This window comes from Onychomys torridus, chromosome 1, assembly GCF_903995425.1.
Source record: "Onychomys torridus chromosome 1, mOncTor1.1, whole genome shotgun sequence".
Classification (NCBI taxonomy): domain Eukaryota; kingdom Metazoa; phylum Chordata; class Mammalia; order Rodentia; family Cricetidae; genus Onychomys; species Onychomys torridus.
Window position 1 is genome coordinate 59,224,361 of NC_050443.1, and position 16,153 is coordinate 59,240,513.

Genomic DNA, 16,153 nt, shown 5'->3' on the forward strand with positions numbered 1-16,153 from the left:
CCTGCCGGCCACTTCTTATAGCCCCATGCAGAGCAGAGCCCCCTTTCCTCCCACCAGTGCCCTCTGGGAAGTGGCGTGCTCTTGACCACAATCCCTAGTTGGCAACAGCCTTACCCCTTCCTCACTGCTCCCTGCCCAGCCCATCAGGGCCCTCTTTCTCTGAAAGCCAAGTTCACTGGGGTTTTTAAAAACTTCTCCAGGCCAGCACTAGCATTACAAAGAAAATGGAAACTGCCAAAGGAGAAACCAGTAGCCAGGCCTGGCCTGCCTTCTTAGTGTGGGAAGGGAGCAGGGGCATTCACAGGAGCCACCTCTCTGCCAGGCCCTCCCTGGCCCTTCACCAGGTGGCAGCTGTAGGCCAGAGCCAGAGCAGTATGGAGGTAGAGACAGGGGAAGACATGAGTCAGGCTTGCGGCGAGGGAAGCCTGCTCCTAACTCCACCCGACTCCCACTCCTGCCCTTAAGCTATCTGCAGTCTGGCAAGTGGCACAGGAGTATTGGGCACTGGAGGGCAGGGGTGGGGGCGGAGAACAGTACCAGGCAGTCTGGCTTGGACAGGGCAATGAGGAAGCTCAGAAGTTCCAGTGGCGAACACAAATGTATTTTGGAATCTGCCTATTAGCTTGAGTAGCAAGCCAGCAGAGACCCCACAGCCAGCTAGCCAACCAGCCAGAGCCCACCTGTCTCTCTCCAGTGCCCCCCACCACGAGCCCCCTTGTCATCTGAGGCTCCAGAGCAAGGGTCAGGAGGGGTCTCAGCAGCTGGTGACCCAAGGGGCAGCAAGCAGGCATGGGCCTCCTCTTCCTGGAGGCCTGGAATGGAACATGGGGGAATATGTGGTGTGCAGAGAGGGGCGGGGAACCAGAGGTCCCTTTAGTCTTGAGTCAACCCCCGGCAGGGAGTTTAGGACTTGGGGCAGTTGGTAGAGATACAGTTCACATACTCGGACTTTACTCTTCTCCCCTATTCATCTCAGACCTTTCCAACTCCCCCAGAACGCCTGAGAAAAGGGGCTAGCAGGAGGCCTGTGGAGGCTGCAGGGTGAGTGAGGACAAGTGTGAAGGGCAAGTCTGACATCCCATCTCCCTGCTTCCGGCCCCAGTACAATCAGGAGGAAGGGCTGAGAAGGCAGTCAGCCACAGAAGGCAGCAGGGCCCAGGAGGCAGGGGTGGGAGGCCTCAGCCTCTGGCCCTGCTGGTCGTTTGGGCTGGAAGGACCGAGCACTAACAGCCAAGCAGCTCCAGGCGCAGAGTGATGCGGTTATGCCAGGACACAGGAAGGACACGCACATAGCGGGCCCTGAAGGGGGTCTCAAAAATGTTCTTCTTGTGTGAGTTGTTGTCCGAGTTGCCATGGAAGACCTGAAAACAATCGGCGTGTCAGGAGTACCCCATCGTCAGGCCGCTCCCCACCCCTCAGAAACCCACAGTTTCCCAGGGATTGCATCTAGACTGGACACCCACCTTGCTGGTCCCTTGTTCCTCATACACGGTCCACTGCACACCGTCATTACTGAAGGCCACCTTGTAGGATGCCACGTACTGGATGTGGCCAAAGTCACGGGCCCCCTGGGTGATGATTCCGGTCACTTCCTTCTGAGTGCCCAGGTCAACCTAGAGAAAAACACTGTTCTAGCTTGGAGCCTCTTCAGGAAGGTGTAAAGGCAGATGCACTAGGGGCATGGTCTGTTAGCCTTTTTCCTCATTGTCTTGGCTAGTCATAAGTCAGCTTGACACAGCTCGAGAGTTATCTGAAAGGAGGGATCCTCAATTAGAAAAGGCCGCCACAAAACGCACCTGTAAGGCATTTTCTTTCTTTTCTTTTCTTTCTTTTTTTTTTTCTTCGAGACAGGGTTTCTCTGTGTAGTTTTGCACCTCTTCTGGAACTCACAGAGATCCTCCTGCCTCTGCCTCCTGAGTGCTGGGATTAAAGGCTTGCGCCACCACCGCCCGGAGTAAGGTATTTTCTTAATTAGTGATTGATGGGGGAGGGCCCAGTCCACTGTGGGTGGGGACATCCCTGGGCCAGCGGTCCTGGGTTCTATAAGAAAGCAGGCTGAGCAAGCCATGAGGAGCAAGCCAGTAAGCAGCATCCCTCTGTGGTCACTGCATCAGCTCCTGCCCAGGTTCCTGCCCTGTTTGAGTTCCTGTCCTGACTTCCTTCCAATGAACAGCAATGCTGACAAGTAAGCCAAATAAACCTCCCTTCTCAATTTGCTTTTCTGGTCACAGTGTTTCATCACAGCAACAGTAACCCTAATTAAGGCAGTCACCCATAAAATGAACATAAAGCCATGTCCGGTGGTACCCGCCTGTCACCCCAGCACTTGGGAGACTGAGGATGGAGTTGAAGGCCAGCCTGGGCTACAGAGCAACACCTTGTCTCAAAATATCAAAAGAGGGGATATAGTTCAGTGGCAGAACACTGGTCTATCACACCTGAGCCCTGGGTTCTATCTACCACAAAAAAATGTAATGTAAAAAAATATGTAAAAGTGCATACATAATACACTTTGACACAGCGAACTCCAGCACTCCAGTTTAACTCCAGTAAGACTCAGTGAAGTATATTTCAAAGGTCCAGGCCAACTCTGCCAGCTCATGCCTTAGAGGTATACTGGAGTATGATGAACAGGCTGAAGCCACAGCCTACAGGGGTGGGAACTGCTCCTGAAACCAGCCAGGCAGCCTGGAACCTTCTGTGGTACTGAGAGAGAGCCCAAGAGCAGGTGGCTCCTAAAGAAACCAAGCCTGACTGAGCACCGGGACCCACAGGAAAGTGTTTGTCCCTGGCCCCCACCATCTTAGGAACTGACCCCTGGACAGGCTGTCCCCCAACCCAGGCGACAAGCCCAGTTCACCCCCGAGCAGCTGGTGAGCCCCACACAATCTGCGAGGACTCAGCTTCTCCATCTGCAACCCTTACCTCTGGTTTTTCCACCCCGTCTGAGATATCCCAGTTCCACCAAGTGGGAGGGCAACTGAGCTTTGCTCAAGTGGTGAGGTCCTAGAGTGCCCTCTGCCATCCTGCCCTGCTGTCCACAGGTGAGCTTTGCCAACCGTGTGGCAGCTGATAGGGGCGCTGCTACTCCTGTGAGAGAGGTGTGTGTGTGTGTGTGTGTGTGTGTGTGTGTGTGTGTACACATTCACACCCCTTCTCCACTTGGGGGCCTTGGTGGAAGCAGGATCAAAGAAAGAGAAGCATGGAAGGAAAGAAGAGGAAAAGCAAAGGCAGTCTAGGCTTCTGCGGGGGGGGACCCCTTGCAGAGCGGAAGGAAGGTGGGGTGGACAGAGGTCACAAGCCCCACCCACTCCCACCTGCAGCCACTCTTTGTTACTGTTGCTCTGAGCAGTCCAGGCATTGATCTTGCCCTGCATGTCCAGCCGCCCCAAGTGGGGGTACCAGCCAAAGGCGCGCAGGTTCCAAGTCTTGTAGCTGCTGGAGGCTGTTATCTGGCTGTCAGGAATCGAGTTATTCTTCAAGCCCAGGGGCTCAGAACATCCTGTGGGCAAAAGGGACTGTCACCAGTATGTGTAGGTAGGGGCCAATAAATGGAGAAAGGGCTGTGGTTGAGGCTTTTACTTTGGTTTAGTTTGGGTTGGGTTGGGTTTCGGAGGTGGCATTTCACAGAGCCTGAACTCCATTCCATTCTCCTGCTGCTGGCAGCAGGGCTGGCTTAAACTCGCTAGGCAGTGAAGGATGACCTGGAACATCTGACCCTCACCTACACCTCCTGAGAGAAGAAATGACGGGCATGCACCGCCACATCCGGGCTAGATGGTGCTGGAGACAGAACACACGGTTCCTCTAAGCACTTACGGAGTGACAAGCCAGTTTCTGATTTTGGTTTTTGAGCTGGGTCTGGCTGACCTGCCCAAACTGGCCTTTGACCTCCTGGGCTCAAGAGGTTCTCCAGTTTCCAGGACAGCCAGGGCTACACAGAGAAGAAACCCTATCTGGAAAAACCAACGGCTCCTCTAGCCTCAGCTTCCCAAACAGCAGGACTAGGCCACCATGCCCAGCTTGGCATCTTCGTGGACAAAGGAAGCTCCATTTGTCTTCCAAGGCCAACCGCTGTCTAACCCTTGCTTACCCCACACTGTCTTTTCATGACAGTCAGCTGGACTCAGCTCCAACCCCCACCCCACCCCAACTTGCACATCAAAGACCACCCGAGACCTCCCAACATGGCCAGACTCACAGCGCCCTCCCTTCCTCTCTGAACACAGGTGATTAAGTCAAGACACCTCCCACGTCTAGGTGCTTCCTGCCATCATGGATTTGTTCTCGCCACAGAACGCACTGAACAAGCAGCCCATCAGCCACCTCATCCTGTCCATGAGAAACTTGAGGCAGAGCGGCATTGCACTCTGTGCCCACATCTCACACACATGATCCCGACCACCACACCAAATGTGATATCATCCCCCATATTAGGACCTGGGTGGGGCCACCAAACCTTCCTACCCTCCAACAGCTAGCCCAGGAAGTCTTGGAGTTCAGGGCTGCTTCTGTGTCCTTCCTGAAAGCACTCCTGACGATAACAGTGAAGGGCCTTGGCACACCCCAACATTCCTGGCTTGCTGGTGTGTATACCCAGAGAGTGGCCATCGTTCCTTCCCTCGGCCCCCAGGGTCACTCTCAGGAATGGGCAGATAGGGGCTGAGCAGGAAGTGAAACTCCTGCGTGGATGATGTGTCTCTCCTACCTGGCCGCATCCCCACCCCACAACTGTGTGTTACCTGAAGAGTTGAAGCGGGGAGAAGGCTGAGAGTCACGCTTCCATCTTAGAAGTCCATTCCCTCACTGTCCCTCAGATGCCTGCCTGCCTGCCTGCCATTTTCCTCCCAATCATGCTGAAGGTGACTGCTGAGCCATCCCCTGCAGAGGGCAGAGGCCAGGCAGCCATCACCCTGCTTCCACAGAGGTTACTGGGCCGTGAGCTCATTCATCCTTTGCGTCCAGGACAGGGACATTCTGAGGTGGTCATTGCCCAGAGTTGCTTTGCAGAGACCACTCATTCTCATCTCCTTGGGGTGCACCCTGTACAACCACCGCTGCCCAGGGCCTCCCGAAAGGCAAACTGCAGACTACGGCCTTGGGAAATGCAGAAGTCCTTGGCCTCTCTGTGAGTCAGCCTCTTCCTCCTCTGTGAGGTGAGGCCCTCTGGAGATCTCCCCAGAGAGCACAGGAGCTCTTACAAACAAGCAGGCCAGGCATGGTGTGCGTTTCTGTGATCCTAGCACTGGGCCAGCTGAGGCAGAAGAGTTGTAAGATTAGGCCAACCGGGGCTGAAGAGCAAGACCCTGTCTCAGAAAAGTTAGAGACATTCCGGGGATGTAGCTCAGTAGCAGAATGTCTGCCCTAGTTTCAATCACTCATACCAGAAATTAAACTAAACTAAAATCGTGTCCCAGCAGGTCCAGGGTAGAATTAGAAGATGCTGCTGAAACGCCGGCCCGACGGAGCTCATCACCCTCCAAATCCCCCTGTACACTCCAGGATCTAGCCCTTGGATGGCTTTCATCCTCCAGCAAGCCCCACCTGTGTCCTTGCAATTCTCCATCTAGAACATTCTTTCCAAGATCTCCCCGAGACCGGCTCTCCAGCTGCAGCATCCCCACACTGCCCCCATCACCACCACTTCCTCCTCCGGAGTTCTTCCGGCTAGCCCCCCTTTCCCCTTTTCTTCCTTTACTTAGTTATTTGTTCGTTATGTGTGCCCGAGGCCGTATATAAGCACCATGTTTACTTATCTGTGTGTGGGCCTGGGTGTAGGTATAAGCACTGCATGTGTGCAGTACCCAGGGAGGCCGGAAGAGAGCACCAGACCCACCAGAACTGGCCTTACACATGGTGTGATCCACCTGAGGTAGGTGCCAGCAACCAAACCCAGGTCCTCCAGAAAAACAGCAGGTGCTTCTAACCACTGAGCCATCTTACCCAACTCCTGCCTTTTATTTGCTAACCTCACCTCTGACTCCCTTGAGAGAATGCAAGTTTCATGAGGTCAAAGGTCTCATTTGTATGATTCCTTCCTAGATATTCAGGGGGAACTTAGGAAATGTCTAAATTAAAGGTAAGTCACCAAAGATACTGTCTGCTAAACATAACAGTCCTGGTACGGGTCGCCTTGTGGATTCCCAGGACACCTGGGCCTCACCCCACCTGCATGGACCATGCACACGCACACACCCACATGTGCGTCATCATACTCCAGCTGACAGGCCAGTTTACAGAGAAAGGTGGGCCAGGTCTGGAGCGAGGCAAATGACAGAGTTCTGCTCACTGCTGTGAGGCTCGGCCTGCCCCACTCTGGGCCTTAAACCACTCACGGCTTCACTATCCTGGCAGCTTTGAGAACCAAAGGGCTCAGGCCAGACCTGGCTCCATCCTTTGCCAGACACTAAGTCACATGATGCAAGAGGGAGAAGACCCTGGGAGAAGGTAACCTTCCTGGTAGAGATGACATTGGGAAGAAACACGGGTCTCTCCATCTGACTACTGGACTATTGAACAATGGACACCAAGAAATGCCAAGCTTCCCCAGGAATCCCATGCTGGGAGAAGAAAGGGGCATGAGATGGAGTGTGCCTCCCTGAAAAAGATTTTACACATCCTAACAGCTGTCAGACCAGAATGAGACAGAAGCCCAGACAACCAGGAGTCAACGGTGGGCGGGTCCAGGCCTCAAGACTGCTTAGGTGTGCAGGCCCCTGGCCCTCTAGTGAAACCTCAAACTCACTTCAGGACTCCAAAGATGGACTTGAGGGGACCACTGGACCTTTGTCCATCTTCCTTCATACGGCCACTGGATAAACCTCTTCCCACTCTTTACTATTAACTTGGGCATTTCCATTGGCTTCCTGAGGACAGATGGCCAAGTCTGGCTTCTTGTGGTACATACAGACTGTGACCCCAAGTTCGGTAACAGGAGTGTACTAGTTTAACTCCATCCTGAAAGGGAGTGGGGGAGATTAATGGCACAGGCCTTTAATCCCAGCACTCAGGAGGCAGAGGCAGGCAGATCTCTGTGAGTTCCAGGACAGCCTGGTCTACAGAGTGAGTTCAAGGACGGCCAGGACTACATAAAGAGACTTTGTCTCAAAAACAAAACAAGATACCAGGGCTTGGGTACAGATCAGTGGTGCAGCGTGTGCCTGGCATTCACAAAGCCCTGAGTTGCAGCACTTGGAGAAGGAAAAAAAAACTATTGAGAGGCAGAACTCAGTCTGGGTGGTGATGGGTGGTATGAAACAGTGCCATGGATAGGGAAAGGAGGCACCGTCAGCCCGGGCATACCAGCGGATCTGTAAAGATGATGAGTTCTGCAGCCCAACAGTCAGCACGACAGTTACCCTGGGTGGCCAGCAGGTGGCACTGTGGCTGCAAAGAGAAACAGGCCTCAAAAGAGACAGTGGGCCTGAACTAGACAATATGGGTCAGCTCCACCGCTCCAGTGGGTAATCTCCCAGGCTCAGCAGCAACCTGTCCCTTTTTGGTCCCTTGTCTGTAGACGCTCCAAGCTCTAGGGTCCTAGAAGCACCTACATGACTGCTCAGTGCAGGTGGTAGACGCACAAAGGACAAGCACTAATGCTTACAACCTTCCAGCCGGGTATCTTGGATGAATAATACATCTAGGTGTCCTTTCTTTCATTCATTCATTCATTCAACCCTCATCAAAGATTTACTAAGCGCCCACGTGTCTGAGGCCCTGGGAACACAGCAGCAAAGAAAACAATTGCCTGCAATTGTGGAATTCACTGCCTGTTCTAGAAGCACCAGGAACCAGAATAAGCAGAAACACTGAGAAGCTGGAATGACCAATGACCGTCCAAAATGCTCAGAGCGACGGACTGGCAGGTGGTGCACAGCTGGGACACCTGGGCATGACTCTGTGGGACACTCTCCACAGCGGCCCCTGAGCGGCTCACTAAGTAGGGACGGAGAAGGCCACACCCCAGCACTCACCATGCAACTCACAGCCCAGGAGCTCAAAGCGAAGGGTGCAGCCTCGGTAGCATGAGACGGGGTAGAGCCGTATGTACTGTGCCTCCAGAGCAGGACTGAACATGTTGACCTTCAGGCCACTGTTGTCCAGGTTCCCCACAAACTCCTAGAAGGGAAAGGGTAGGACCGGAGGAGAAAGCGGGTTTGCCAGCCTGCTCCTGGACCTCTTCCTCTTCAGGCCTGAGAGGCCATCATAAAATGATGCCCACTTAAGCAATTACGGTGTTCTTCACCTGAAAAGTTCAGAATGAAGCCCAGTTCCACCACCACTGCCACCCTCACCAGGCCATGGCACTACTGTGAGTCTCTATTCTTATCTATCAGGTGAGGTTACGTCCTGTAACCAGAAAACAATCTGGGTCTGTCCATTTCTAGGTACCAAGGGACACTTGAAGATTCACCTCAACCCCATCCCTCAGGGTGCTCTTGCTTCTCGGTCCGTGCTGGACGCTTAGGGGTGCTGACTTTAGTAGCCCCTCTTCAGGCCCACCTTGTCTCCAGATCCATTTGCATCCTGGATAAACTCGAACCTGCGTCCATCGAGGCTATAAGCCACCTTGAAGGTCTTCAGGTATTCTGCCCTCCCTGCGCGGCTGGCACCCTGCGTCATCACACCTGACACCCGCATCTTCCGCAGAAGGTTCACCTGGACCCCGGGTGAGAAAGGCAGTCCCCTCATCATGCAGCTCTTTCCATCCAGAGCCAACTGGCTAGCTCACTAGTTCCTTCTCCAAGGAGCTGCCTTTCTCCTCTGAGGTTCTGGAGCCTGTCTCTAAAAAGCCCATGAGTGTCAAGACCTCCAAAGGCCTGTGGGTACCCAAGCCCCTCCACAAAAGGTCATCTCTCTCCTCATCCTCTGCCCACCTACCCCAGGCCCAAGGATGCCCTCCATACATAGACACTTCACTTATGGTCACCTATCATCCTGCATGGACCAGGTTCTGAGCCGCCCCCCGACACACACCCCATCCCCAATGCAGCCACATTCACCTGCCTTCCCTATCACTCTGCCCTGTATCTTTTTCCCACCTGGATCCAGGGTTTGCTGTCATAGTTGCTGGCTGTCCAGGCGTTGACAATTCCTGTGCGGTGCAGGCGAGCCAGCTCTGGGCCCCAGCGCTGCAAGCCCATGAAACCCACATACACAGATGAGGCGGAAATCTGTGAGTCGGCAATGGCGCCCCCTTCCATGCCCAGCTTTGTAGAGCAACCTGTAGGGAAGAGAGCAGCCATCAGGGACCTAATCCAAACTTCTAGAGCCCAGCTGTGACCACAGGACAAGAGGGGGAAAAAAAAGCGTGGCCTCTGATGAGGACCTAGAGACAGAGAGAACCTCAGGCTCTTACTCAGAGCAGGTAACACCGAGGGACACCGACACCGAGTGGAAGAGCAGGTGGTATGGGAGGCACAGGAGAGGAGGGGTTAGCGGAGGGGACTCACGGGAGTTTAGGTCGTTGGAAAGACCAGGGTTGGGGACCGGGGTGGGGATTTCTGTGGTGAACAGGTAGTCTTCTTGGTTGTAGAAGATGGTCTCATTCACTGGTAGGAGAGAAGACCAGGGTGACTTCTTCCTCAGCGTCCCCAGCCCTGGCTCGCCCAGGAGGGTGGCTTCGGGAGAAGAGACGCCTTGGACAGTAGCGGACAGCAAAGGTTCTCCACACAAAGCAGGTTTCCCTTCATCTTCTCAGGGTGTGTGGTACTAGAGACTAACCCTGAGCGTGCTAGGCGAGGCCTCTACCGCTGAGCTACGTGCCCAGTCCTTATTGTTTTGAAACGGTCTCTCTCTCAGCTGCCCACGCTGGCCTCAGACTTGTGATTTCTCCTGCCTCGGCTCCAATTATAAGTAAGCTTTTGGCATCACACCTGACTCTATGTGGTACTTTCGAGAATCTCACTGGCAGTTTTCTGGGGAGAGTATGAACATCATTCTGCTTTCTCCTATACCCTTTGTACCTTCAACCACCAAGTCCTTACCCACCCATCCATCTGTGACCATGTCCCCAGCCACAGCCACATCACCTCTGTATCACCAGCAACATGACACCAGAAACTCAGGGTAGTGATCAAGCCTGTTGGCAAGAGTACCCTTCCATCCCCCTGGACACCCAGGGTGCCCAGGCTTCTGCTGCCAGGGGAACCTAGGGATAAGCTACAGAACCCCAGCAGAGGCTCCTTCTGAGCAGGTATGACCGATCTTACAGAGAAGGTAAGATATCAAATGGGGCTGGACATCCAAGATCTGGGCCAGGTCAGTCTGCTGATGGGCCTCACGCCCACCATATTCACACTCGAAGGGACCCAAAGGTGCAGCCTTGGCACTGGCACCAGAACCGGTGTAACAAACAAAGGAGTGTGAGGTTCCTCTGCGCCCCTCCCCCCTCCAGCCTAGGTGGGCACCACCTACCCTCTACTTCAGGTGCCACCATCCGGCCTAGAGCCAACAACTCGAGACCTGGCAGGCCAGAGAAGGCTGCGTAGCTAATTCCCACACAGGTACACCATGGTTAACTTGGCTCCCACCTAGTAATTAGCAGGCTTACGTGGCTCCACCCAGGCCTCCATCTGCCTTAGCAACCCAGAGCTCCCCCAGTCTCTCCCTAAGGATCTCAAGCTCATCTGACTTTAGTCCAGTCTTCTCTGCTATGTCTCCTCTCAAGTCAGGGACATCCAACGCACTCTGCCCACATTCCACCATCCTGGGGCCCAGCACCCACATAGCTGGCCCAGCTGACCTCCTTCTATAGGTCAGCAAACCTCAGAACCCAACCCACACCTGCTTGAAGGAGGGGAAGAAGCCACCTGCCCTGTCCCCCAGGATGTCCACTACCTGACCTAGATAGCTGGAAACAACCCCCCTTCTCTCTCTCTCTCTCTCTCTCTCTCTCTCTCTCTCTCTCTCCACTCTTTCCTCCCTCCCCTGAACACAACCCATGTGACAGACAGGTAAGAAAGGCCCTGGTATGCTTGGGGCAGAGTTGGGGGCAGCATGGAGAACTACTGCCAGCAATGTTAGCTGGCACTCACCCAGGCCACTCTGGGGCCCCCGGGATAGCCAAACAGGTCAGACAGGGTCAGCTCCTCCTCCTATGCTGGGCCTCTAGCCTTCCTATGACATAGGACAACCCAACCTGCCCAGACCTCCCCCTCCTCCCTGACCCCTGTGAGAAGACCACAGGGTCCCAAACCTGATTCACTGAGCTTCTGGGCTCCGAGTTAAAGAGCACACCTTTTTCTTCTTACTAATAGGAAAGTCCCAAGATTTAACTCTGACACGGTATGTCTCTGGCTCATGGACTCGGGAAGTGGCATTCTCATGACCTCAGGGTCACCACACTCTAATTCCCTTGCAGTGACTCCAGCCCTGACCTGAAGTCCCAGGTACAGGACACCAGGGTCCTCACTGAAGTTGTACCCACTCCTCAGTCTCCACAGAGGAAGGCTCACCACAAGTACCTGCGCCCAGCTACAGACCCCTGGTACTCACTGATCTCACAGTGGGTGCCCGAGTAGCCCAGAGGGCATTGGCAGATGTACTGAGTGAAGATGTCTCCTCGCTGTGTGTCCCCAGTCACTTGGCATTTGGCATCATGGTGGCAAGGGTTTGGAGAGCAGGGTCCTGGAAGCACGAAGGTAGATGAGATGGATACTGGGTCAGAAAAGGGCTGAACACAGACCAAAGAGCAGCATGTGGCCCAGCCTCATCTGATCCCTCCAAATCAGCCCCTTTTCTTCCCGACCCCAATCATCCTGGACCCAAGAGAGTCGCTGAGAGGATGAATTTGCCCAAATACTGAAGCACTGGCTTTTCCAAGTAGCTGCGAGTTTCCACTGGAACACGGGCTACCCACGTGGGAAGGGACTGGGGAGACAGGCCACTGGGAGCAGGTACCTGTCTCTGTCTCGTTGCACACAGAGCCTTCGAAGCCCTCGGGGCAGAGGCAGTAGATGTCATTGTCTTGGCCCATCAGGCAGGTCCCACCATTCAGGCACAGGCTGGAGTCACAGAGGTCACCTGCAACAGCAGTCCAATCACGATCATTTGGTAAACAGAGGCCAGCTACCACGTGCACATGGACTCCTGAGACAGGAGTTAGCTGTTATCCTGTCCTCAAGAAGTCAGGAACTAGGGATGTAACTCAATGGCAGAGCACTTGCCTACTATGTGCAAGGCCCTGGGTTCTAGAGAAATAGCTCGGGTTAAGAGCACTTGCTGATTTTTCTGGAAGACTGGGGTTTGAATCCCAGCATCCACATTTGGTCGCTGACAAACTGCCTGCAACTCCAGTTCCAGGGGATCCAAAACCTGTGGCCTTCTCAGACACCTGTACTCACATGCACATATCCCCAGAGACAAGTGTACATAATTTTTAAAAAAATAAATAAAACTTAAAAACTAAAAGGGAGCTTAGAGAGACGGCTGAGAGGGTAAGAGCACATACTGCTCCGGCAGAAAACCCTGCTCCAGTCCCCAGCACCCACATGGTGGCTTCCGATCACCTATAACTTCGTTTTCAGGGGGTCTGATGTCCTCTTCTGACCTCTGAGGGCTCCCGCATGCAAGTGGTGCGCATATAATACACTCACGCTCTCCACACACACAGACAGTAAAGCCAGTATTTCTTTAAAGACAGAATGGGAAGGGTGGAAAGCTGAGGAAGGAGAAGATGATATTCTAGAGAGAAGCAGACACACTGAGAACACGGAAGGCTGGAGAGAACGGTTCCAATGTGACTGGACTTAGACCAGGCTCGAGGGACTTCAACAATGACAAGTTTAGAGCGTCGACTGCAGTCAGTCCATAGCTTTTAAACTTCCTTAAGCCTCACCAGCACTGGCTAGTAAGTCTCTCTCTGTGTGTCTCTCTCTGTCTCTGTCTCTCTGTCTGCCACCCCACACACCCTCTGAAGCCAGACCCAAGTCCGAAAGGTGGAAGGCTGGAAACCCCATGAGAAGGCTCCCAGGCCCCTGAAGTGGAGGAGGAGGTCTGGTGGCAGATGAAATCCTCAGGTTGAACAGTGAGGACGCATATCAGGACACCGGGAACAGGAGCTGGTGAATTTGAGAGACTCCATGGAGGATGGACTGAGGAAGGTAGGGGAAGGCTGGAGGAGACACCAGAGCTTTTGGAGAGATTGGATGACAGATGTGCCCTGTCCACCGGGATGGAGAACACAGGAGGAGGGGTGGGGTGGGCTGGGGCAGAGCTCACCTGGCCTGTGTGATCTGAAGGACTATAAGCACGCAGCTCAGCCAAGCAGCTGGTAAACCCACCCCATCTCCACACCCAGAAAGGGACTGGAGGCACCCTGCCTCAGAAGCTCACCTTACTCCCCTATCTTCCTGGGGTCCCCCATCACTGGCACCAACCAGTGAACAATAGCCCCGAGGTCTGTTGTATTGAAGAGGGTCCTCTGCGTGACCTTAGCATCCTACTGGACTGGACCCCAAACCTGGCATTAGAATCGAACCTGAGAGATCTCCTCTCCTCCCCACAGTGGCCCATCCAAGGCACAGGGGCTCAAAGCCCAAGGCCCAAGGGAGCTCAGGCTCCCCAGCTGGAGGCAGGCAGCACCATTAACGAGCACCAGCTCCCACAGCTCCACCTCAGCAAGGGCCTGGGGATCCTAAGGAGCTGTGGCAGAACTATTAGTCATAGGCTTTAAATAGCAGGTTAATCCCCTCTGACCTGGAAGGGCACAGTCACAGCCTCACGTGGAAGCTCTGGAATAGGCAAGGCCTAGGCGCCCCGTCCCAACAAAGGCCCCTCTTCCAGCCCTCCCTCCAGCTGCAGGTGGGATCAAGCTAACAGTCTGGAGAAGAAAACCAAGTGGAAGGCGGCCAGCAGCCCCCAGTCTTAACTGTCTGGGCTGAGGCTGGTGATCTACATATGGGACCCGGAGGCGCTAGCACCTCTACAAACCCTATAGGATATCAGGTTACTGCTCTGGGAAGTGTCCTTTGGGACATTTGGTCAGGGCGTAGGTTGCGGGAGCGTGGGAAGAGGGGTGGAAAGGGTCAGAGGAGATCCTAGCATCTCTCCAGCCGAAAGCAAGGGCCAGGAGTTCCCAGTTCCTGGAAGCTTGAGGCGCTCAATGCCTTCAGCTCCATCCCGGAGGTCAGGTCCTGTGCTAGGCTGCTAGGCGACAGAGCTGGGCCCAGCTGTGGTCTCTCCTGCTTCGGCCAGTCCTGTTTCTATAAGAAAACGACGGGCTGCTGGACGAGCCCCGGAGCTCACCCCGCCACCACACGTGGGTACTGCTTTCTTAAGATGAACTCCCCAGCAGCATCCTGCAGGAGGCCCAGCTGTCTACCGGGGACGCTGGAGAGGGGGAGGAGGGCTAGGAAAGATTAAACAGACAGCCAAGGCCAACCGGGTGGGAAGAAGCCCTTTTCTAAGTTCCTGAGCAGCCCCACCTACAGCCCAGTCTTTCGCACGGGCTTCACGGTCCTTCCTCCCCTTATCTGATCAAACACCAACAAGTGGGGCGCAAAAGTTCACTGGATTCTCCAACCAGGAGGGTTCGGGAGAGAGTTGCGGGAAAGTTGGTGGGAGAAGGGTCCGTACAGGAATCCTGACTCTCCCAAATGGAAGGACTGGAGAGCAAACAGTTCGGTGGCCTCATTTAACAGACGCGGTAAAAAGAGGCACGGCGCAGCGGATTCCTTTGTTATGTGTAAGTCACATCCCGGGGGGGGGGGGGGGGGGCAGGGCTGTCACCGGGTGTCCAGGGTCACCGCCCAGTGCTCAAGCCACTATCGCTGCCCCCAAGGTCCCGGCGCAAAGCGCGCAGAGGCAGAGCACGTCCGCCGCGCCTACTTCGGCGCAGCCCCTGCGCGGGTGCCATGGGCTCTGCTCAAGTTTGTCAACAGTAAGGGTGGAGGGAGGGCGCCGCTGAGAACTTCCGAGCGGCGGGCAGACTCGGGGCGAGGCTCAAAGGGCGGCGCGGGGGACTCACCGGACGCGGCAAAGAGGCCGGAGGCGCAGAGCACCACGCCGCACAGCGCGGCCAGCGCACGGGAGAGCTGCATGCTGCAGGACGCGGGAAAGGATACGCACACTGTTGCCGGGACCCGCGGGCTTCTGCGTCCGCTTCTCTCGCACGGGAATAAATCAGGCCCTCGGCTCCGCCCACTGGCCCACGTGCTCCGCCCGGGCCAGCCCCAGGCGGACTCTGGGCGGAGCTCCGAGACCACAGAGGGAAGAGGGAGGGCTGAAGTGGGGGTCCAGAGCCTCAGCCTCCCGCCGAACCACGCCCTGCATCCGGCTGCCGGCTCTCAGCCAGAGGCCAGCTCCCGCTTCTTGAGTGGACTGGACAGGGAAAAATTGCTCAGGAGGAATTTAAAACGTCGCTCAATGATGGAGTAGTGCTTCCTTAAGCATCCTGGAGACCCTGGATTTGATCCCCAAACCAGCCAAGATTAATGAATAAAATAAAAAAATCCGGGAGTGGTGGCTCATGCTTGGTAATTCCAGGATTTGGGAAGCGGGATCAGGAGGATCGGACACCAGGTCCTGTTGGACGCCAGTGTAGGCTCCATAATGACACGTTCCAGGTTAGTCTGGGCTACAGAGTGGGCCCCTGTTTCCAAAATTTGTTTGTTTGTTTGTTTGTTGTTTAATTAATTAAAAAACAAAAGCAGTTTAGACTTAAATGCTAATGCTTACTTGTAATCAGAGAACAGCTAATTCAGACTACAATGAGTACTGTGTTGCCTTTATCAGATTGGCAAGTGTCAAGTTGTTAACTGCAGAGGCTATGGGGCAACAGGCTGAGGCATGCGCCCTTGGACAGAGGAGAAGGCAGCTCAGCTTCTTTATTTGGTAGTATCTTTCCAAATGACAAACATCAACACCTTAAGACTAGCACTTGAGGTCAGAGATACTTATTCCATTAGAAACACATGTGTGCAAAATGATACTATACTATGACATCATAACATCTTTAGAAACCATGAAAAGACCAAAAAGAAAGAAGGAATCGACAAACTTTTGTTAAAGTTCCAAATAGGAAATATTGCAGGATTTCGGCTGGGTGTGGTGGTTCAAGCCTGTAATGCCAGCACTCTGGAAGCTGAGACAGGAGAAATGTAGAAAGTCCAAGGCCAGCTTGGACTACACAGTGAGCCCTCAGCTACCCTGA

The 16,153-nt window shown here is 54.4% G+C and overlaps 1 protein-coding gene across 2 annotated transcripts; it reads right to left on the minus strand.

Moving 5' to 3' along the window:
• Positions 1 to 579: 579 nt before the first annotated feature.
• On the minus strand, positions 580 to 15,124 carry Mfge8 (milk fat globule EGF and factor V/VIII domain containing). Of its 2 annotated transcripts, XM_036185395.1 has the most exons (10): positions 14,969 to 15,110; positions 11,902 to 12,024; positions 11,497 to 11,628; positions 9,453 to 9,551; positions 9,042 to 9,223; positions 8,503 to 8,658; positions 7,974 to 8,118; positions 3,318 to 3,502; positions 1,464 to 1,613; positions 580 to 1,361 (listed from the first exon to the last, which is right to left on the minus strand). In XM_036185395.1, the coding sequence occupies exons 1-10, from the start codon at positions 15,039 to 15,041 to the stop codon at positions 1,224 to 1,226; spliced, it is 1,383 nt and encodes a 460-aa protein (XP_036041288.1). In that variant the 5' UTR covers positions 15,042 to 15,110; the 3' UTR covers positions 580 to 1,223. The 2 variants fall into 2 exon arrangements, with proteins under 2 accessions (XP_036041288.1, XP_036041296.1); XM_036185403.1 differs by lacking the exon at positions 9,453 to 9,551 and having other exon boundaries at positions 14,969 to 15,124.
• Positions 15,125 to 16,153: the final 1,029 nt, after the last annotated feature.

Bases quoted from the DNA above. Each gene is read 5' to 3' on its own strand.
- Mfge8 (XM_036185395.1), bottom strand. From the start codon at position 15,041: ATGCAGCTCTCCCGTGCGCTGGCCGCGCTGTGCGGCGTGGTGCTCTGC. The intron at 3,503-7,973 runs GTGAGTGCTGGG...TTTTGCCCACAG, and splicing joins CCTGGGCTGTGAGTTGCATG to GATGTTCTGAGCCCCTGGGC. The intron at 1,362-1,463 runs GTGGGTGTCCAG...GATTGTTTTCAG, and splicing joins AGGAACAAGGGACCAGCAAG to GTCTTCCATGGCAACTCGGA.